This window comes from Electrona antarctica (assembly GCF_951216825.1).
Source record: "Electrona antarctica genome assembly, chromosome: 14".
NCBI classification, from domain to species: Eukaryota; Metazoa; Chordata; class Actinopteri; order Myctophiformes; family Myctophidae; genus Electrona; species Electrona antarctica.
Genome location: NC_136795.1, coordinates 5,465,200 through 5,489,804, shown reverse-complemented (window position 1 = coordinate 5,489,804; position 24,605 = coordinate 5,465,200). Strand labels below are relative to the sequence as shown.

The 24,605-nt window shown below is 43.3% G+C and overlaps 1 protein-coding gene across 1 annotated transcript; it reads right to left on the bottom strand.

Moving 5' to 3' along the window:
* Positions 1–1,763: 1,763 nt before the first annotated feature.
* On the bottom strand, positions 1,764–23,348 carry adsl (adenylosuccinate lyase). The gene is made up of 12 exons (XM_079521525.1): positions 23,051–23,348; positions 15,319–15,522; positions 14,082–14,126; positions 13,333–13,412; positions 12,263–12,434; positions 10,404–10,450; positions 9,947–10,037; positions 8,214–8,283; positions 5,852–5,999; positions 4,259–4,439; positions 2,575–2,751; positions 1,764–1,976 (listed from the first exon to the last, which is right to left on the bottom strand). The coding sequence occupies exons 1-12, from the start codon at positions 23,192–23,194 to the stop codon at positions 1,890–1,892; spliced, it is 1,446 nt and encodes a 481-aa protein (XP_079377651.1). The 5' UTR covers positions 23,195–23,348; the 3' UTR covers positions 1,764–1,889.
* Between the last annotated feature and the right edge of the window lie 1,257 nt (positions 23,349–24,605).

The following is a 24,605-nucleotide window of genomic DNA, read 5'->3' as shown; positions in this document are numbered from 1 at the left end:
GGCAGAGAGCGTAAAAAGAGGAATGGAGAAAGACAATTTACTCACCGAGTTCGGAGGCGCGAGTGCTACAGGTAGTAGGGTGAGAATCAAGTTGCTTCAAGCGGACAAGCCTCTTCTCTTCTTAACCTTCCTTCTCACTCTACAGTTACCACAATGACACTAGTAGAAGAGCACAATTTCACCACAGAGAAATACTGCACTTTGACCTTGCAGCACGCAACGGTAGGTTTGAAAGGAGCAACAGCTTACTGACTGCAAACAAAAAGCCAAGAGCTCCGAATCTAAATTCAGTTCCCGTTTTGAGGGTGTTTCCTAGGTCGATTGATAAACCGCTGCTACGGTAATGTCACATAGCTTTTGTTTGGCGCGCTAGACCTTGAGCAGAGTTTCTGTCATTTCTTTTTACAACCTCTTGCACAAGTTCCTACCGTTCATAGACAAACACTCCTTTACCGTTACACTCTCTCAATTAAAACAATAACAATCTAAAATGTCTCTGCCTCACAACATCATTTCAGATATGAAATGAATGCCCATTTAGGAAAAGAGCCTTAACATAGTGACGATATAATTCAAACTAAAGTGGAAGTCTGAATCGCTCCGTCTGTTTTCCGGCTGTGTCCACAGATGACGTTTGGATTAATCATAAATGCAAAGCCATAAATGATGGTTTAATGATTCTTTTACACCTTTCATTATCAGCTTTATACAATGACATATCTGTAATGTCATAAAAACTGCCAGCCATAATGACCTTTGCACAGGGCTGAACAATATAGACATTGGGATCGGCATTAATTAGCATAGTATTAAGAATAGTATTTTTTTTTCACCCCCTTTTCCTCCCCAATGTAGTCGTTATGCCAATTCATTCCTCCCTACACACATCTGTGTCATCACTGCTGTTGTGCCCCAAGTTCTGGCTCACCGACCGGGAGTACCCGCCCAAAACTCCCTGCTGACAGGTGCCGCCCCAGCCCATAGGAATACATGCAGTGACAAATATCACCCCTCCAGTCTCCACCCAGCTTCCCTCCCCCGAACACAGTCCAATTGTGTTCGCATAGACGCCCGACAAAAACCACGGTGGATTGGAAACCCACAACCTCCATGGTGGTAGAGCAGGGACTTTTACGACTGTGCCACCCGAGCGCCTGTGTCGCCTCACAGCTAGAAGGTCCTGGGTTCGATTCCCGCTGGGGAATTCTCCTCCAGGTCATCAGTGCCCATACCATGGGTGGCGTTGGCGAAAGGGTCTTTCTGTGTGGAGGTTGCATGTTCTCCCCGTGTCTCCTAGGGTAGGTACCCTCACATGTTCTCCCCGTGTCCCCTAGGGTAGGTACCCTCACATGTTCTCCCCGTGTCCCCTAGGGTAGGTACCCTCACATGTTCTCCCCGTGTCCCCTAGGGTAGGTACCCTCACAAAAATCATGCAGTAATCCTGGTCTCTAAACTGGGGGAGGCCCCCCTTGGATAGCCTGATGGATGGGGAAAAGGAACTGGTTGGAATAACGTGTTCTTTCCACGCGCTATACGTTCAACCAGGGAAACTCCCCCATCAGGTGAACAGAAGCGGCTTGAACTCCTCATGCATAGAAGGAAGTATGAGGTCAGTCCGTTGCTCTCCCCAGGTCGACAGAGAGAGTGTAGAGAGGATTACACTAGATAGATATTACACTACACAATATTGACACTAGGTGGGAAAAAAAATGTATAAAAATGTAGTAAAAAAAAAAGAAAAACAGACACATAGTAAACTCAAATTCATGACAGCAATTGTTCTTTATTGAAGGTTCAGTGCAGCATTCACCATGACCACGCTCCAGGGTGAAGTCTCTTAGCTTGTGTCTCTGTGTGTGCACGCGCACGTGCGTGCATGCATGTTTATTTTAGAGCTCCAGCTCAATCTTGACATCCATCTTGGCCTTGTAAGGTTCCAGCAGGGGACGCACTTCCTCAGACAGGAATCTGGACACCTGGAGGTGGAGAGTAGACATTAGGGATGGAAAGCAGGGAAGCAGACAGAGGCGCGGCAGGCGCTCAAAAGTGTGGGGACATTATTTATCCAATTCTAATCTTTGATTGGAATTGGAATCATTGATTTAGATTCAGAGTTATTAGCGTTAGAAGATTTCAGCTATAATGGAAGGGGAACACTTTTGATGACGCACCAAGCGGAAATGACGGCAAAAGTCGAGGACTCATCCATTTGGTTAGTTAAATTAACAGTGGTTTTACAATATAACTTGGGGTACCAGAGATAGAAATGCCATTAAATTGGTGGTCCATAGCATAATGCGTGTGAAAAGGGGGTCCATGAAATTAATATGTTTCGGAATCACTGCTAGAGCCGTAAAAATCCTCCCTTATCTGGGTCACTGGCATAATGTTTGCAAATGGGGGGGTCCGTGGCCTAATAAATGTTGATTCGGGGGTCCTTGACCCAATGATATGTTCTATGGTAGATTCGGTACCTGCTGGGGGGCACGGCCCACAAAGCAGAGATATGTTCTATGGTATATACCTGCTGGGGGGCACGGCCCACAAAGCAGAGATATGTTCTATGGTATATACCTGCTGGGGGGCACGGCCCACAAAGGTTGTGGGGTCCAGAACGGCATCCAGCTGCCCCAGGATGGGGGTGAAGTAGGGGTCGGCTTGGACCCTGGCCAGGAGGTCATTGTCCCCTCCTTCCTGTTTGACCACCGCCCCCGCCAGCTGAGACAGCACCCGGATCTTCTCATGACAATCCTGATGGAGGGATGGAGAGAGAGAGAGAGAGAGAGAGAGAGAGAGAGAGAGAGAGAGAGAGGTGAATGTGTGAAGAAACTATAATCACTCACTCAAGCCTGAACGCAGAGATCAAACATAATATATTCATACTTGTATTTTCATCTCATCAATACAAAGTTTTCAATTTATTCCTCGGTTAATTGACTGAAAAGTTTAATTCTCATGAACTTCTGCTATTTTGGAATTGTGCAGATCAACATAAATCTGTGATTATTATGTAGTGCACTGCAAAGCCCTGTCATAGTTATTGGGAAAATAACCTGTTTTTGAGCCTTTCAAGCCCAAATCTTAAGGTTGTATATCATCGACTGTTCAAATATACTGAAACGCAGCCAACCCGGAACAAAACTCAGGGTCAGGTCTCCTCGCGTGTGATCCAGTGGTTACTTTTTGGCATTTTTAGTAATGCATAGTTTATCACATCAAACGAGTGGTAGAAGCAGCCTGACTGTGGGTTGTGTAGTGGAAGTTGGTGTCTGAAAATAGCAGTGCCATTAATAATCCATTTTAAAAGGTATTATAAGGTGGAGCGTGCGCTGAAAACACTGGCATCAAATGTGGAAAAAAGATGACGTTAACGGACATTGTCCTGTCTGGCCATGAACATGAATACAACATATTGGCAAAGTTCAATATGCAACAGAATTGCTTCTCTCTCTCTCTCTCTCTCTCTCTCTAAGAGCATTTCCAAGCTGATGTGTTTTTAACTTGTTATATGTACTGTTTTATTGGTTTAAATTCCTATTTAATTAGTTTTTTCTAATAAAGTTGTCCTCTTGTTATGTAAAGCGTCCTTGAGTACCATGAAAAGTGCTACTGTATATAAGTCCCAGATATTATTATTATTACTAGAGCGGTGCCCATTGGGCACTGGCCTACTTGGAACGATGTAAGTTGGAAATGCATGCCCTGCCCAGATAGTATGGCTGTGTCCATTTTATGCCCATATATGGAGTTCTTTGTCAGGCATGCCAAAATATGGAGTCTATGCAGACATCAGAATGATGTCAGAACAGTCCAGCTCCATATATGGACCCTGGGCAGGGACCCTGTCACAGAGGCCCGGGCACAGAGGCCTTTTTGGGGCGGTTCTGGACAACCGTAGGTTTCCGACTGACTCGACACCGGTCACTGCACACCCTGTGTTGGGGTGGAACACGCGTGTCGAATTCCGTGGATTACAGACGTACCGACGTACGTACTCACACACAAGAGACTTGGTGCATTTATAGTTAGATTATCCCATTTTGGGGCGGGAACCCCTTTTGGTGTTTTAAACATTGTGTTATAATTTAGCTATTGAAAAATAGCAGATCTACAAGCTCATGGCGCGCTACGAGCTTGTAGGTCTGCTATTTTTGAAAAATCGTGAAAATATTTATTTCAGAAAACTGGAGGATTTAGAAGATTTTTTTTTAAATTTCGAGGTCAGGCCTAAATGGGTTATATTATTTAGAGCGTTTACCTGTCGGTTTCCACCAGCCTTCACCATGGCCATGATGATGTTCTCCGTGGCCATGAAGGGCAGCTCCTGACGGATGTGTCTCTCGATCACCTTGGGATAGACCACCAGGCCCTCCGTGATGTTCTGCAGCGTGCTGAGGATGATGTCCGCCGTCAGGAACGACTCCGGCAGGGAAATCCTCCTGTTGGTGGAAAGGACAAAGACATAAGAGGAGGTCCAACATCAGTGTTGATTTCGTCGACTAAAAACTATGACGAAAAATGTTCGTCGACTACCTTTCTTCACAGAAGAAAACTAAATGAAAACTAAGCTATGATGACTAAAGCTAAGACTAAATATACAGACGTATATTTCGTAATTTCGTCAAACAAATACAAACTAGACTAAAATGTCTCACTAGTGGACAAGAGATCAAGTAGAACTAAAGGACAAGTCATTGTATGCTTGATTGCATGCTGAAAATAGCAGATCTACAACTTGTAGATCACCTATTTTCAGCATGCAACCACACTTGGTTGCATGCATCAGGCATTTTTACGACGCCATCAAGGTCTGCAAAAATGCATGTTTGTCGACAAAAACCAACTGTAGATTTAGTCGACTAAAATCCTATGATATTTAGTCAACTAAAACTAGACCCAACTCTAAAACATTTCAGGTGACTAAAATGTGACTAAAACTAAATGAAGTTTCATTCCAAAGACTATGACTAAAACTAAAATCAAAATGTGCTGTCAAAATCAACGCTGTCCCAACATGAGAAAGTCTGTACTGAAAGAAGTAGTATGAACTGAACTGAATAAAATGGATTGAATTTAAGTCAATTTAAGTGCATTTGCAATTGAATGAGGCGGCCAACATTCATACAGTATAGAGCAGGGGTGCCCAAAAGGTAGATCGCGATCTACCAGTAGATCACAAAGGCTGTGCAGGTAGATCACATGACATGCCCCTAAAGAGTATTTCATTTAAATATATTGAAGAAAAAAATTAAAAAAAAAACATTTTCCCCCCTCTATTTCCCATTCCAAGTGCATTTGTCTTATACTGTACAGAATGTAACACGAACTCTACTATTCCGAAGCCCCCTCAGGTACATATTTAAGTAACTAACTCTTTTCTCTATTTCTCTGGGAGGATAGGATTAGCTTTCTGGCATATAGAAGTGAGTGGACAATAGCAATAATCAGAATACACCATTCCTCGGTTTCCTAAATAGATGCAAGATTATGGCTATAAATGATGGATAAAACTAAGCTATGACGACTAAAACTAAGACTAAATATATTGACAATTTCGTCAACAAATAAAAACTAGACTAAAATGCTGGGAAGGGACCAGTGGACAAGAAATCCAGTACAAGTCATTTTACACTTGGGTGTAAAATCAAGTCATTATGAAGGCATCAAGGCCCGCCAAAATACATTTTAGTCGACTAAAATCTTGTGATATTTAGTCGACTAAAACTAGACTAACACTAAAACATGCCAGGTGAATAAAATGTGACTAAAACTAAATGAAAACTATTCAAGAGACCATGACTAAAACTTGCTGTCGAAATCAACACGCGTGTTCGTGTCTGTGTGCGCTGACCTGTTGGCACTGTCATCCAGTGTTCTCTCCAGCCACTGGACAGAGGCCGTCTGCAACGGGTTGGCCAACAGTGCCACCAGGTGGCGGGCCAGACTACAGCAGCGTTCTGCGCGCATGGGGTTCCTCTTGTAGGGCATGGCACTGGATCCTGTAGCAAAATAATGATGAGTCACTAAACTATAAACAGTACAGTTTCTTTCCTAATCATTTTTTGTAAGTATTGTTTATTATCGTACATTTTTCTACAAGGGGTTTCCCCTAGGGTGGGTGGGTGGGTATGCGTTATTGTTGGTTTTGTTTTGTCATGGATGTTATTTTTTTGTTGTTTTTTTGTGTACCATGTTCCTTGTATGTCTTTTATATGTCTATAAAAAAAATGAACTAAAGGACAAGTCATTGTATGCTTGATTGCATGCTGAAAATAGCAGATCTACAACTTGTAGATCAGCTATTTTCAGCATGCAACCACACTTGGTTGCATGCATCAGGCATTTTTACGACGCCATCAAGGTCTGCAAAAATGCATGTTTGTCGACTAAAACTAAACTTGAATTAAAAAATGAATTAAAAAAATAAACAGTACAATGTCTAGGTTTGGGAAGGAGCTGCTCCCTTTGACCCGTTTGGGACGGGAACCCCTTTTGGTGTTTTAAGGGCCTTTCAAACGTGAAGCGATATAACACGCCTATTGTTCCATTTTCAATGAGACCTGCGTTTTTGCACGGAGCAGTCGCGGTGCGACAACGCAAGCGTATTAAATTAATTTGTTGCGCGCATGCTCGTTTCGTGCACACGCTCACCAGACCTGGATTCTTTTTTTGTACGCTTGCGCCCCTCTTTAGAAGACCTGTAGCAGACCTTTCGTTGATCCGTGCGTGCGTTCCTCACTTCCCATTTGAAAGGCCGTTTAAGCATAATTCATGTTATACTTTAGCTATTGAAAAATAGCAGATCTACAAGCTCACGAGCTTGCAGATCTGCTATTTTTTGAAAAATCGTGTGGCGCAAATCTTTGAATTTATATTCTTTCAGAGCGAACGTTTTTAACTCAAATCTTTACTCCCTGAAACAACATATTTTCAGATGTATTGTAATGGGGGTCGGCGGCCAATTACATATAATTTTGGGGGTCCTCGACATGAAAATGTTTGAAACATGGGTCTTTCAGAAAACTGTCAGGATTTAGAAGACATTTGTGACTAAATTTGACTGAGGGGCTGCCATTGGATTTTTTTGAATTTTCGTTTTTTCATGTCATGTGAAAGCAGGGAATCATAGCTTCAAATTGACATAATATTGGTTGTTCAGTTTGACCCACCAGTTTTGGAGATATGGCTTATAGAATAATGTCTAATTATTCTAATGGCGAATTGAGAAAACAGGCTTGAAAGGTTCACTTCTGTGGTCTCTAACATTACACCCAACTACATATTTAAGCATTTATTTCATATTTACATGTCGATTTCAGCTCTGACACTTATTTCAGACATGCTCTAGTATGTGAAGAGTCTGCCTGTGCTATTAACGCATTTAAAAAAAAAAAAAAGCTGGAATTTGCGCGATGGCAGCCTCTCAGTCAAATCTGGTCACATTTGTAGAATGGTCCTGCGGTCTAAATGGGTTAAAGAAGGTACAATAAAAGGGCCTTGATCATCATACGAAGATGTGCACGTTTTAACGTTTAACTGAGTGACACTTTATAAACTTGGTAGTTTACAAAGCTCTACGTTAAAACCCTTGGCTATAATTATCAACCAGTCTAGACTAGGGATGTGAATTATCGAATTAATTCATTGATAATTGATACGTTGATATTATATACGTGATAACCTCCGATTAACCGGTTAGTTGATAAGATGCGTTTTTTTTTATTTTTATCTGAGAATCTTAATTTCCCTTAATGTCTAACATAAAATGCTACATTTTGCTGAAATACAGAAAGAATACATAAGGGATATTATATTCCTTTTCATTTTACCATTTGAGACACACAGGGCCAGGCAATGGCATCTTTTTTATGAGGAATCAAAATGAAATGAAACCTGCACCGTCTTGTCTGTCACATCACATGCAAAAGCAGAGATGTTTCTGTGGCTACCAAGGTGGTAGGGGGGACCGGCCCACATGTGTGTTCCTCGCACAGACAGCATTACATTTTTAGAAAACCGCCCAACGATAGAACTGAACAATGTTCGATTCATTGTTAACTGTTAAGTTGAATTGGAGAATTTCTTAACGGCGATGAACAATTTAACATCCCTAGTCTTAACAAATGTTCCATTGACATTAGTGGGAATGTGGGGACACCATTTTCCTCAGACGGTGTGTGAGAGCAGAGGAGAAGAGTGAATGATGAACATACCAATCTGCTCTTTCTCAAAGGGCTCCTCAATCTCTTTCAAGTTGGCCAGCAGGCGGATGTCAGTACAGATCTAAGGCAGAGGAACAGATGAAAGAGAATACGTTTAAGAGACACAGTGAAACAAACATTTCTTCTTTTTATTTTTGTTTTTTTTGCCATTGCTGTTTGCTAAATGACCACTAGGTTGCAGCGTTGCCCACTGATGTCCAGGTTCTGTAGCGACCCAAAAGAGAAATGTGATTTTTGGGACCCAGCCTAGTGAAAATAGATCTACGACTACAAGCTCACAACGCGTCGTAGATGGGCAATTTTCACTACTTCTTAAACAGCTGTTGTCTAATTTATGTTATTTCTTAGATTTCTTCATAAAATTACTGAAAACAAATCATTGAATTTTGTTTTCAATTAATGAAAATGTTTGCTTTTTGGAATGTTTTTATTTTATTTTTTATAATAAAAACAAAATGTAGAAAACCAAAAATAAGGGGACACATACAAATGCTCACCTTATGGACAGTGGCTCCAAGGCTGGCCAGAGTGGACAGAGACTCACCTTATGGACAGTGGCTCCAAGGCTGGCCAGAGTGGACAGAGACTCACCTTATGGACTGTGGCTCCAAGGCTGGCCAGAGGGACAGAGATGCTCACCTTATGGACTGTGGCTCCAAGGCTGACCAGAGTGGACAGATAATGCTCACCTTATGGACAGTGGCTCCAAGGCTGGCCAGAGTGGACAGAGACTCACCTTATGGACAGTGGCTCCAAGGCTGGCCAGAGTGGACAGAGACTCACCTTATGGACTGTGGCTCCAAGGCTGGCCAGAGGGACAGAGATGCTCACCTTATGGACTGTGGCTCCCAAGGCTGGCCAGAGGGACAGAGACTCACCTTATGGACAGTGGCTCCAAGGCTGGCCAGAGTGGACAGAGACTCACCTTATGGACAGTGGCTCCAAGGCTGGCCAGAGTGGACAGATAATGCTCACCTTATGGACAGTGGCTCCAAGGCTGGCCAGAGTGGACAGAGACTCACCTTATGGACAGTGGCTCCAAGGCTGGCCAGAGTGGACAGAGACTCACCTTATGGACAGTGGCTCCAAGGCTGGCCAGAGTGGACAGAGACTCACCTTATGGACAGTGGCTCCAAGGCTGGCCAGAGTGGACAGAGACTCACCTTATGGACAGTGGCTCCAAGGCTGGCCAGAGTGGACAGAGACTCACCTTATGGACAGTGGCTCCAAGGCTGGCCAGAGACTCACCTTATGGACAGTGGCTCCATGGCTGGCCAGAGTGGACAGAGACTCACCTTATGGACAGTGGCTCCAAGGCTGGCCAGAGTGGACAGAGACTCACCTTATGGACAGTGGCTCCAAGGCTGGCCAGAGTGGACAGAGACTCACCTTATGGACAGTGGCTCCAAGGCTGGCCAGAGTGGACAGAGACTCACCTTATGGACAGTGGCTCCATGGCTGGCCAGAGTGGACAGAGAATGCTCACCTTATGGACTGTGGCTCCAAGGCTGGCCAGAGTGGACAGAGACTCACCTTATGGACTGTGGCTCCAAGGCTGGCCAGAGTGGACAGAGACTCACCTTATGGACAGTGGCTCCATGGCTGGCCAGAGTGGACAGAGAATGCTCACCTTATGGACTGTGGCTCCATGGCTGGCCAGAGTGGACAGAGACTCACCTTATGGACAGTGGCTCCAAGGCTGGCCAGAGTGGACAGAGACTCACCTTATGGACAGTGGCTCCAAGGCTGGCCAGAGTGGACAGAGAATCGACATCCACCTTACGACTGTACGTCTGTCCTGTCACCAGGTAGGATCTGCAGGGTCAGACCGGAGAACCATTTAATTATTAGGAAACATCGGTTAACAATAAGATGATCTCTTCTGATCGCTTAACCCATTTTGACCTGAGATCAGATTCTAAAAATGTCTTCTACATCCTGACAGTTTTCTGAAAAAGCTATGTTTCTATGTCAGTCGTTCTTCGATTTTTCAAAAATAGCAGACCTACAAGCTCGTAGAGCTTGTAGATCTGCTATTTTTCAATAGCTAAAGCATAACATAATGGTAATTATATAATTGGTATTTTATGTGCATGCGTGTCTAATGTCACAGTGCCTATATTGTATTATGTGTTGCTGGGACGTTTTCCCCTCATAAGATCTCTCTCTGTGAAAACTCACTTTTTGAAGCCGGCCATCTCTGTCACCAATCTGTCCAATTCTTCGACCTGAAGCAGAACATTGATATGGAACGTCAGGACGAGAAGATGTGCAAACTACATACTCTATGTACAGTATGAGACCTACAGTAACAAAATAATTGTTGCCACAACATTTCTGCATATCTTGAATAACAGTAACACTACTTTAGATGGTTATGATGATGCTTAGGGACACTTCATAATGGCAGATTTTGACGCATTGTGAGCTACATAATAGTACAGGGGTTTTCAACCGATTGTGAACCAGGGACCACCACCCTGACTGAGAATCAACCTGAGGACCACTGTTGTGTTGGGAGGCTTCCATTCCATATTAAACTCATCTTGCTGTTCATTGTAACTTACTCCATGTTATTCATGAGCGAGCAGACACATGCGATTGATTATGGCCACATTTTCTTATAATGGCCGACTCAACCAGGCAATCCGGTACAGTTTCCCTTGAGATTCTAACTCCCTTTTCTGTGGAAGTTCTTGACGTCAGACTTGCCAGTAACTGACAACATCGACGCGTCACCATACCAGTCACCAGGTCATTTACTGCATCGTTTCTCAGCTTGTGGTCGATAACATAAATGTAAATACAACTCTTCACTTTCCATCCATCCATCCATCCATCTTCAACCGCTTATCCGTAGTCGGGTCGCGGGGGCAACAGCTCCACTAGAGTGCTCCAGACTTCCCTCTCCAGAGCAACATTAGTGACTTCCTCCTGGGGGATTCCGAGACGTTCCAAGGCCAGTGAGTCGATGTGTTTCCTCCAACTGCGCCTTGGTCTGCCCCGGGGTCTCCTCCCAGTGGGACGTGCGTCGAGGACCTCCCTAGGGAGGCGCCCGAGAGGCATCCTAACCAGATTACTAAATGCACGATGAGGGACCACATGCAATACCTTCACGGACCACCAGTTGAAAACCCATGGGCGAGTAGATCAAAGTGAAAATTAAAGTAGTAGTTGTGAGTTTTGTGACTAAACCCTAAACCACAGTGGATCCGTCACAGGTTATTCATTTCCTGAAAAGTAACGGTGTTGGACAAGGTTCCCACCCAACAGCGACAAGATGTGAGCTAGCCTCGCAAACCCATTTTGACCTGAGGACAATTCTACAAATTCCTTCTAAATCCTGAGTTTTCTGAAAAACCCATGTTTCTATGTCGTTCTCAAACATTTTCATGTCAAGAAGCCACAGAATGATATGTATTTGGCCGCCGACCCCCCATCTGAAAATATGTTGTTCCAGGGACCCCCCAGAAGCAAATATTTGAGTTAAAAACGTTCGCTGTGAAAGCATATATTGAAAGATTTCAGCCACATTGTCACAATGTTTCAAAAATAGCAGACCTACGAGAACTTGTATGCTTAAAACATAATGCTTAAAACACCAAAAGGGGTTCCCGCCCAAAATGGGTTAAACTGCCTTTACAATGCAAATTGCCCCAGGCAGATCCAGCAGTGATATTAGTAACGCAACGCGAGGCTAGAATTAAGCATCAAGCTAAAACAGTAACACAGGCACACAGTAAATTGTTAGAAGGCAATATTTGCAACAGTCCCAATTTTATTCAAGATGCAGTGTTACCTGCCTGGTCTCTCTATCAAAATAATGCAACAATGCCAGGGCAGGTTGTTGACAGGATATTGCATCGACCACACACGTGTGTTGATTGTGGCCCGGAAACCATGTGTGCGACATCTTTCCCCTTCTCTGACCTCAATTTCCTTTCTCTCTACACTACTAACTAAATAAACAGAACGTCCGAACACAACGCCTCAAAATGTTCCATCTTTATCGTCATCTTTCCTGTATAGTCTTGAGTCACCTTGTCATGGTCCCCCTGGAAGAGCTGCAGGAAGCTGGCCTGTGTGCCAGTGGTCCCCTTGACCCCCCGGAAACGCAGGTCATCGCGGGCCCTCTGAAGGTTCCTCATGTCCATGGCTAGGTCCTGTAGCCAAAGGCAGGCACGCTTGCCCACAGTGGTCAACTGAGCTGGCCTGGCGGGAGAGAAAGAGAGAAGTACATCGATACCCAATTTATCATGTGTCTCTGCCCCAAAGTTATTTGTGCAGCCACGCCCGACAGCCAGCGAAAACTAGAGTTCTCGCCCTCAGGTGTCTTACTGGTACAATGCAGATGTATAGTATGTTGATTACTTATTCACACACACGATATGACATTATATTATTTAGACGTCTACTGTTTGCTTGACCACAAATGCTAAACATTTTAAACATTGTATTTCGTTAACCATGTTGTTTAGAGGGAGAGAAGTTTGATGACGGTGTTTGTTCTATAGGGTTCATGCCATTTATACAACAACCTAGCACTTGTCACTCTGGATAAGAGTGTCTGCTAAATGCCCACATTGTAAATTGCATGTCGTTGCTGTCCGGAGGAAACCTCATAACTCAATTTTTTGATTTTATTCCATAAATCAGTGCTATTGAACACCCTTTACTTCTGTGTGTTGTTTCATAAATCAGTGCTATTGAACACCCTTTACGTCTGTGTGTTGTTTCATAAATCAGTGCTATTGAACACCCTTTACGTCTGTGTGTTGTTTCATAAATCAGTGCTATTGAACACCCTTTACGTCTGTGTGTTGTTTAGAAAATATTGAACCAGTGGAAAGTAGTAAAAAACACACAAAACCTCTTAACTCCATTGGACCCTCAAACTGTCTGCTAAAAACAGCTAACTCCACCACCTCTCTCCTTCTCATGCAAGTAATTGACAATATCTAAAGTCACAACACCATCTTTGATGGGGCAGTATTGCATCGTTTAAAAAATATATAAGGTTTGATTCATTTCCTTAAAACGTATATTTTTCATTTCCTGAAAAATGAACATTTTGGAGTTTCCTCCGGACAGCAGAGATGTTCACACTCACTGGTAGTGTGTGAATCCAAGCGTTGGGAGATCTGCGTATTTCTCTGCAAAGTTTGCCAGTCTGTCAATCACTCTGGCCAGCTGACGGAATAAGAAAGCATCATTAAATGGTAAATGGTAAATGGTGCATTTATATAGCGCCTTTATCCAAGGCGCTTTACAGAGATTGTGCATTACATTCACCCATTCATACACATATTCATACACCGATGGCAGCGGAAACCATGCAAGGCACCAACCAGCACATCGGGAGCAATTAGGGGTTCAGTGTCTTGCTCAAGGACACTTCGACAGTAACTCTGGGGGAGCCCGGGTTCGAACTGGTAACCTTACGGTTACCATGCAGGCACTCTAGCCCTGAGCCACCGCCGCCATTATAGTATTATTATAGGTCAGAGCTCAAAATAATACCATCACAAGGGGATCCGTTGGCTATTTATATTCTTCAGCCCCGGGAATCTGCTCTGATGCTGCTTCAATGCATGCCTGCAGGCATGCTAGAAATCGGTTTTGTAAAAAAATAAAAATAAATAAACCTTTCTGAATAGTTTTCACTTAATTATTTCCACTCTGTAGCCAGAGAACAGCTGAGGACTGTTGGCTGGGAGGAAGAAACATAAATAAAAGGGCAATTATGTTTCAATTTCCACTGACATTTACATCCAGTGTGTGTGTGTGTGTGTGTGTGTGTGTGTGTGTGTGTGTGTGTGTGTGTGTGTGTGTGTGTGTGGTGCAACAGCTGAGCCTCACCTTAGGCAACAGAATGTCAAATCCGTCACGCAGCATAATCAGATCCTGAAGAAAAACAAAAACAAAAAGGTAAAGGCATTACATCGTAATGTTAACTACTTGGCCGATCTACAAGCTCTCAACATGAGCTTGTAGATTGGCTTTTTCCCCCCTGCGAAACGATTTGGTGGAGGAGACATGTCAACGTGGCTATGATTCAGGATGCTTATCTGCTTATTTATTTTTTTATATATATGAACGTCGTATAAAAGCATATAAGTATGCGGACGTCTCTGACGTTTATAACAAACCAAACCGTTTGAAAATCGGTTGAAAATTGAGCAAGTTATGCATTTAAGAGTACATGCCCCATAGACACAATGTTATGTGGCCCGAGGTAAGATGGCCGCCACGTAACGACGTCGCTCTCCATTGGCCAACAGCGCGGGTGAGCCATCTAGAGTTTATATATATCTATGGGTTGGGGCACCTGATGGAGGGGGAAGACACTGCTTGGAATAACATGTTCCTTCCACGTCCAACCAGGGAACCCCCCCCCCCCCCCCTTGTCAGGTGAAAAGAAGCGGTTTGGACTCCTCATGCATAGACGGAAACATGAGCTCAGTTCGTTGCTCGGTTGGCAAAAGGAATGTAGCGGCCAGCCAGGATTACACTAGACAATTGACACTGGGTGAAAAAAAAAATGGGGTTACAAAAATATTGGGATAAAAAATAAAAAACCTATGTTTCTGTATCAGTGGTGCTCAACCTTTTTCATGTCAAGGACCCCCAGAACTATCTGTATTTGGCCGCGGACTCCCATCTGAAAATATGTTGTTCCAGGGAACCCCGCCAGAAGCAAAGATTTGAGTTAAAAACACTCCGAAAGAATTTATATTCAAAGATTTGCGCCCACATTTTCACGATTTTTCAAAAATAGCAGAACTATAGTGCTTGTAGATCTGCTATTTTTCAATAGCTATAAAGTATAACAATGCTTAAAACACCAAAAGGGGTTCCCGTGGCCTGTTCCGTGGCTCAGCGGTCTAGGCACCTTTGCTGGTAATCCAGTCTGGCAGTGTGCCGTGGGTTCGACTCCCAATCCCGACGGCCTTTACTGCATGTCATCCCCCTCATCTCTCTCCCCATTTCCTGTCAGCCTGCTGTCTGTCCCTCCATAAAAAAATAAAATAAAGGCGAAAGCCAAAAAAAAAGGGGTTCCCGCCACCCAAAATGGGTTATAATTCCTCCTCCTTACGGTGTTGTCGCCGACGTAGCAGGAGGTGGCTCCCAGGTGGATGATGGGAGCCGCGGCGGGGCAGCAGTGAGCGAAGGTGTGCACGTGGGCCATGACGTCGTGCCGCAGCTTGCGCTCCTCCTCCGCCGCCATGGCGAAGTCGATGTCCTCCGCGTGGCTCTCCATCTCCACTATCTGAGCATCGCTGATGGGCAGACCCAGAGCCTGTGGGGGAAGAGTAGGGAAGAAAAAAAACATAAATATCCGAGACCATTTTTAGGGTTTTATGGAAGACGTTTCTGCACATAAATGCTAGTTTGACCGCTTGAAATGCAGTCTAATCTTAAAATAAGCAAAAGTAGTCTATTCGACAGCATTGAGAGCTTGTAGAATAGGCTACTTTGGCTTAACTAGAAGAAATGCTGGCATCTCCAGAACCCAAGTGACTGAAATCAGTCGTGGCGACTGAGAACTTTAATCCATGGGTATCTATTTGAATAGAAACATTATTAACTTTCAATGCATTATAGTGATGGGTATTGCCTGCAACTTCGCAAATCGCGATAGATATGTATCACAATACAGATGACACGATACGATATAATATTGATTTATATGCCGATTCCAAATAATGACCATTAGGGCTGGGTATTGCCAACAACCTCACAATCAATACGCATCACGATACAGTGTCCGACCTAGACCACCGGTTGCCGATGTATTGACAAATATATTGTGAGACATTATTAAGTTTCCAAATCTTAATGGATAATCAAAACTTAGTGGATAACATTTTAAAAAAAAGCAAGGATTTTCTTTTTTGTTTTAATTAAATAATGTTTTAATGGATAAATGCAAAAGATTTAATCATATTTAGGCAGAAACTGATTCTGACTGTTTGTCTAAAAGCCTCGTCACACAGCATAATAACATTTCTGCCGTATCGATAATGGTACGATACAACTATTGTCATATCGATTAATTGAACCCACCCCTAATGCATTATGCATTACTTATTAAAATCACTTGAACCCTAGCATCCCTATTCTGTTACAATAGGTGAACTTTTGGCGAAAATAGCAGATCTACAAGCTCACGATGCATTGCGAGCGCATCGTGAGCTGGTAGAGTTGGCTATAAAAAGGACGGGGTACGGGGCCATGTACAGACCCCTGAGGGAGCCCATATATAAGCTTAAGTGGCTATTGACAGCCATCGCAGCAGTTTGCACAGAAATGCATGCGAGTTTGTTGGTGGTCAAATACTATGCACAGTTCAGTGAAATACAAACAAGCTGAATCAGGAAATACGGGAAAATCTGACTAAATATTGTTTTTAGAGAACGAATGCTAATCAATAAATTGCTTTGCCAAAAGCACTGTTATCTGGCGCACTCCACTCCACAGCCACAGACGGAAGGCGAAACAGACCCAAACGATGACATTCCATGATTTATACCAGTGGTTTTCAACCAGTGGTCCTTGAGGGGGTTAACTTCCAGGTGGTCCCCCCCAGCTAAATGATGGAGAGTTGGAAACAAAATGGACCCTTATTAGATCTTTAACTCTTAAATTATTGTTACATACCTGCATCAGGCTACCAAATTTACAAGAAGTCTACAAATTTAGAGCTGGTAAAATCATTGTAATTTTTGATCAACGTTTGCCTTATCTCTCCTATGGTACCACATCAACACAGCATGGAAATGTGGGAAAAGTCTTATCCAGTCTTATAGAAAATAATACCAGCACTCACGTAGTATCCTGGAAGGATTAAAGCTTTATGTGGTTTTCCCCCATGCAGCAAACAACAGTAAGGACGTTTCGGCCCGAGGGCCTTCTTCAGCGTCAATCTAGAGAACACTATGTAGGTCACTTATAAAGAGGACCTGCTAGGTGTCACGCACATAGCGGTCCGGGTGCACCACAAGTTATCTCAGTTTACCTCATACAGGACATCATAATTTAGCTGTTGTAATCCTTCCAGGATACTACGTGAGTGCTGGTATTATGTATGTTCCAGAACCGTGCACCCGTGACATTATGACGTGGAAATACTCAACCGAGTGCTTGCTTTTAGAATCAGAATCAGAATCAGTTTTATTGTCACATCACAGGTTTACAAGGTAAAGAAGTGGGTGAAATTCGTTTTTGTACATCGTTCCCATCGCAACGTTAATTTCCATAGAAAGAAGAGGGGGGGGGGAGAAGAAGAGGGGTGGGGGGCAAGTGGGAAGGAGATCAAAACAAGAGAGCAACAGAATCTACATATTTACAAAGTACCTGAGATAATAAAAACTAACTAAGGTGCCTGAGCATAGCAGCAATGTATGTATACTGTGCATGTTATACATATGGACGTTATACATACATACATTTTACCTTCCTCTAAAAGTCTTATCCAACCACAACAAAATATTCTTTCGTTTTGTCTTTTCTGTGAGGGAAAACCTCATGGTGGTCCGTGGCTTAAACGCCGAACCAATAATGGGCCTTGATATGAAAAAGGATTGAAAACCACTTGCTTTATACAATCATCCCGAGTCTCGTGACGACCACATTGTGATAAGAAGACGTGCTCTCTATTTGAACAGTGCATTCATGTGACTGACTGACTGGCCTCTACAATTAGTTAGTTGAGGAATTCTGTTGCAGACCCTGAAACCTCCCATCTCCCTCTCCCTCTGTGTAACAAGGCCACACGGTTCCAGGCCCAGTGACTTTGATAGCTACTATGTTATAGGTCAGGAGATGGGCCAACCTGTGCCAGCGCTGTTGAGAGAGTTAAGAGTTGCATCAGTTGAGGGGTCAGAAACATTACAGGTCATGCGCTTCATGAATCATGCGTCCTTCATCAACACCAATTATGAGGATTCAAGTTTGGAATTATACATAGTAGTACATACATACAGTATATACAGTAGTATCATACACTGTTTGGAACAATATTGGTTGCCTGAAGGCAAACATTATGTTATGTCCGCATTCTTCTTGTTCTTGTCGTTGAGCGCACCTAAATACATTCCCAATCAACTGTCAGTTGGTTTTGGAAATAAATGATTGAATACTGAATATTATATATTCTTAACATGACCCGCCATTTCTGTAAAACAATTCTCTATCTCAATAGCTCTGGCCTGTGCAAAACGAATAATGTCCTCAAATCAAGAAACGTTGATATGGCAACCACGGCTTGTTTTTGCATACGCAATTCCCGAATACATAATATGGCCAAGGCTAGATATGTTTGTAGTATAACTGTACTACCAAAAGCTGTGCATTACCCCGATAACATGCTACAGTACGCACACTTGGAACATACAGACGAGCAAGGCAGCTGAGCAGACAGGGACATAGTGTGTGACATGTGACGTGTGTGTGTGTGTGTGTGTGTGTGTGTGTGTGTGTGTGTGTGTGTGTGTGTGTGTGTGTGTGTGTGTGTACTGTAAAGTAAAATATGGATTCTCTGGGGGTCAGTTTCCTATTACTGTGACATTCTCGTCATGCTATTTTAAACACACAAACCCTCCCCTAGTGGTAGCAGTACCCTCTTGAAAATGAGATGCTACATCTCAAAGGGGCTGTCCCTTCAATAAAAATCTGAAATCTGAAATCAGTATGGTATTGTAGCTCAGCTAACTCCCTAAAGAAAGCGTGGGTCTTCAACAGGGGGTCTTCAACAGTAACCAACTACAGAGGATCTGACAAATCTGTGGGTGATGGGGAACATTAGTCGAAAAGAAAGCAGATACACAAACTAGTAGATCTGCCATTTTCAGAGAGTTGGTGTAAAACATGCACACCAAGTATAGTACCGAGCCAATGGTCATGTCGACTAAATATTGAGGGTTTCGAAAGGGTCTGAAAATACACATTAACACGAATCCAACACGATGTGTGTCCAATAGTAAAGATAATGCGTGTCAAAACAAGTCTATGAACCTAATCTATCTAGGATTGAAATCTATGAAGAAAAAAAAAGTAACCTGCAAGTGCTGCAACACAATTTCAATCAATATGTATTGGGGGTCCCTGCTTCATCTCTGTCTCACAGCTAGGGGTTCTTGGCCTGAAAACACACCCTAGTAAAGAACATCTGGAGGGTTTCAGAAATGTTCTTCTCAGCGCACGGCGGAGCCGGTACACTTTGTTCTGACCTCAGCCCGATTGGATTACTTAAAGTGCTGACTGTGAGATGAATAAAAGGGAGATGACTCAAGTTTAAGATATCAGTTCTGTTAAAGTAGCACTACTGCCCTTTATCCGTATGGAGTATGGCCTGCCTGTGTGTGTGTGTGTGTGTGTGTGTGTGTGTGTGTGTGTGTGTGTGTGTGTGTGTGTGTGTGTGTGTGTGTGTGTGTGTGTGTGTGTGTGTGTGTGTGTGTGTGTCTCAAGTCATATGAGGTGATGCATGTGAGACAGGGTCTGATGTTAATTAACCACAACCTTCTCCTGGCCTCTTTAATGTGAGGGGTGTGGATGGAAGTTACTGTACTTGTCACTTGGGGGGAGAGAGAAAAAGACTGGACTAGTATGCTTGCCAAAGTATCAGAGGAACATAGTCAATTAATGTAGGGTACGGTTGAAATGTTGACTGGACATGGATGGTCAACAACCTAAACCAGTGGTTCCCAATCTTTTTTACATGCATATTCCATGCATATTCCCACTAGGCTTTGGAAGAAATGCCACTTGACAGTTTTCAAATCAGCCTCATGGTGGCGCTACAACAGGCAAAGCCACGTCTCACACACGTTTATATTGCTCCTAAACATTTTGCCAAACATCACACACACTCCTATCCTCCTGGTGGAGACCTGTGCCCAGAAGGGCACTTTTTCTAGTTGAAAATGTTTTGGGCAACAAAATGTAGGGCCTGTGTTTGTCTTGTGAGTTTGTTTTTCAGAAAACTTGAATGGTTTCATACTGACTGCTTTACCTTTTCTGGCCGTGACATTCCTTCAATACAAATGTTAAAACAGAGTAGGCTCTATTCCAGGGGTGCCCAAAAGGTAGATCGCGATCTCGGATCTACCAGTAGATCACAAGGGCTGTGCAGGTAGATCACATTACATGCCCCTAAAAATATATATGTCATTTAAATTTTGCCACTTGAATTAAGGTGACTTGATTGACATTTAGAAGGGCATGTCAGCTCAAACCCACAATGTATTACTTTGTTTTCAAGATTGTTGTGCACAAACGTCAGTAGCATTTACCCCCAGGTAAACAAATTTCAGCAATGCGATCTGATAATTTGTTTGGTGGGTAGATCTTGTTGCATCATAGTCATTTTGAAAGTGGCTCTCAAGTCAAAAAAGTGTGGGCACCCCCGCCATTGAGAATGCATTGGGCGTTTAAGTTAAATAACTCCGAAACTACAAATCATTTCAAAGTAAAAAGTTCCAGCATGTGTCTCCACAGTAAGCTGAATTATAAAAAGTGTGAATGGAGTTTCTAGGTGAAAGTGCTTTTTTGACATGCCAATATCTGCCATTGAGCCCCATTGTAGATTTCTCAAATTTGAAAGCACTATATTTCTAAAACTATGAAACATTTCAAAGATTTATTTTCAGGCAAACATGTCCACCTAAATAGGTTTGAATGGGGTGTCTAGGTGTAAGTATGTAGGACTAGTAGTAGCATGCCAAAGTTTGTGCTATTGCCATTGAGAATGCATTGGGTGTTTAAGTTAAATACGGGGGGACATATTTTGACAGCAGAAACTGCCTGTCATAATTTCTCCCTCCCTCCCTATTCCAAAGCCCCCCCCAGGTACATTATATATTTAAACTAGTTTCAGCAATGGTACACTTATTTTTTCAGTGGGTAGATCTTGTTGAGCTGGTCATTTTGAAAGTAGATCTCACGTCATAAATGTGTGGGCACCCCTGCTCTATTCAATTGCTTATGCTTACATTGATAAATAGTAATACTGTGTGTCACCACAAGGAGTCCAAGGACTGTACGAATTGAAGGGAGCACAATAGCCGCAATTTGCAACTCTAGATTTTTTTATAATGGGATGAATCTAGAGTTGCAATACCCTCCATTGACTCCCCACTCATCATTTTGCGTTTGCGATCTGCTTGTCTTAAACGACGTTAAACTCACCAACATTGCAGCTGTAGTCCAAGCTTGAATTATTCTCTTTCAATCTGCAAAGCTTGTTTTTCATAAAAATCCCCCGTAGACATGTTATGAGCTACTTTCTGTCAAGAAATTCTGTGCAAGTGATTATTTTTCTAAGTGCTGGAGTTTGGAAGCGCTCGTCGTAAGTCACTGAACGTCCCTGCATGCATCTGTTTCGCATTTGCACATAATGCAGGAGGCAGCAGCGCGACCCCTTAATACAAACGAGCGCTTCCAAACTCCAACATTTCTTCTTCTTGACAGAAAGTAGCTCATAACATGTCTACGGGGGATTTTTATGAAAAACAAGCTTTGCAGATTGAAAGAGAATAATTCAAGCTTGGACTACAGCTGCAATGTTGGTGAGTTTAACGTTGTTTAAGACAAGCAGATCGCAAACGCAAAATGATGAGTGGGGAGTCAATGGAGGGTATAGGGTGTACCAAAATCTCCTGGAGGGGGCGTCAACATATGTGTCACGTGGTAGCTTCCGCCATACTTGCTGGCTTGTCTGGTTTGTTTACATTGAGCGACCATCCGTATGCTTGTATACGTTCTTTTTCTAAACTGACCTCACAATGGTGCAGACTTGCTCAGTAAATAAGTGCCACAGCAGGTCGCGTCGAGGAAATGAGCCAGAAAACGGAATTAGATGTTCAGCTTTCCAGCATGGAGACAGCATCAAGGAACCCAGATTGACGAGTTTACAAAAAGACGTAGAATGACTTGGATCGGCGCACGGGCGCAGAGACATAACGTTCAACAAAGTATCTAAGCAGTAAGCACAGCCGTGTTTGTTCACAACATTTTCCTTGTCCTTGTAATGTATTTGGGCCCGACGTTCTTTCTATCCATCCTGGTGTTTGTTCACTATGTTATCGCCAAGAACGAGCTCAATATTTATAAAAACATACCACCGTCATTCTATTCTGAGTGATGCGGGCTAGAATTTAATGCCCACCAGGGGGCCGTCCCTAGCTTTTTAGACGCCGCCCCCCTCTTGGTGACGTACACGTTGGCACACGCTATAGCAACTCTAGATTCATCCCATTATAAAAAAATCTAGAGTTGCAAATTGCGGCTAGGAGCACAATAGCATATGCGATGCAGATGCTATGTTGTTGTGATTGATTAATAATTATGCCAAGCAGCCTGGAATTCCCTGTCCCTCCAGAAGTTAGAACAAATAAGGCTGCAGCCTGGCTTTGATCTGGCATTTCTCTACAGGGGCACTGATTGAAGAGTATTCTCTGATAGTCTATTCCAAATCATTCAAGCCAGGACTATGTTTTTCACGGGGGGGTCCCTCCTTTAAAACTATATTTAGTTCGAGGAACTTGATATTAGGGCTCTCTCTCTCTCTGTCTCTCAAGGTCGCAGGTTTTAACTGAATGTCTTGCAACAACAGTAGCTCCTTTCGGAACCCTACGTTAAAGTTTCTGACATTTTGATGACTTTATGTCCAAAGGAGCTCAACCCGGGGGGTCCGGAGACGGGCTAGCAACAACAGCACACATCACTAACACGTGCGCGTCGTAATAAAACAATGGCAAAGAAACAACTGTCTAATGACATTAGTATCTGCAGCTGCATCTGCTGCAGTGATCGAGACAGACTCAAACCTTCTCAGCTTTGGCCAGATAGATCCACAGCTTCCTCCAGGCTGTGAACTTCTTCATGTCACTGAAGTTGTAGGCCATTTCCTTACTGGCATATCTGGACACCAGCGGGGAGCGATACTTCATGAATTCCTCGGATCCCTCCATGGTTTGGTGGTCAGGAGAACAGAAGGTCTAGCCACACACACACTACTCTGACAGGTCGATCACAACCACTAGCCTCAAGCCTGTCCACTGTAACCGTGCAATTTCATTTCACATGGACATGCACTGGCTTTTTACGACACTTCTGGTCGGTGTACGGCATACGGTATTGCGTTGATTTGTACTGTCATACGGCAGAAGGTCAATAAATTGTTACTCTATGAAATGAGTGTGTTATTTATTATACCGCCTATAAACCGCCCTCTAATTATTATTATCGATGCCAACTAGTAAATGCTACTATATACTCGCTCGGGGTAGCAGATGTAATGATGATTCATGCATTGCACACTACATATGGGAAATGTTTTACATTTTACACACTCAGTAAATGTAGTAATAAATCGTCTAGACGTATGATCATCCCGTTCCCATGGCAGCAACAGTTGCACGATGATCGACCACCAGATCTATGAACGTCCTGTACACATGACCATTATGGCATGCATGCAGCTATTATTAAAGTAGCCGTGACCATGATGATGATCTGTGGAACCCTGGATCGTTTCTATGCGAGGCAGTATACGATCGAAGATTCCCCATGCAGAAATTATCCATCTGAAGGTGACAGACAGACAGACAGTGCGTTGAATTTAGGACACTTCCGTAATTGAACCCCCCTCTGCTTTTCTATTTCGTGGCATTTAATTCGTGTCTTAGGCTACTCTTATATAACAACATTATAGCCAATTGCCTTGCCTCTGTCTGCGTTATTTCATAATTTATATATGCATTATGCATGCAATATACATGTAGCATAGCATCATATCCCCTCCCTCCTGCGAGCCTGAAGGGAGTGAAGGGCATCATAGATAGGAATGTGTGTCTGTGAGCATCAGCAGCAGCAGCAGCACTGAGTTGCAGCTGTAAACACTATCCATCCCTCCTCTCTCTCTCTCTCTCTCTCTCATTCCCCCTAGCTCTCTCCTCCCTCTGTCTCCTCCTCTCCTCTCCATCTCTCTGTCTGTCTCACTGTCTCCGTCTCTGAATTCTTTCTCGCTCTGTGGATTCGTCCATCTCTCTGTGCTAGCTGTGACTGTGCCGGTGTGCTTTCTTCTACACAGGGCTGTATGGTATGTATGCACATGTATGTATGTGTGTATGAGAGTGAGTGAGTGGGCGAGACTGTGAGAGTGTGTGTGTGTGTGTGTGTGTGTGTGTGTGTGTGTGTGTGTGTGTGTGTGTGTGTGTGTGGGAGGACTTGCCTCCTCCCGTTTTCCCTCAAAATGATGAGACACCTTTCCAGTGCTTCTGCAGCAGGGGTAGTATTGACTTACAGTCTCCTGCATTGCACAATCTCTCCTCTCTGCATGGACTGACAAAATAAGGAAGACATTAAAGAAAAGTGTGTGTG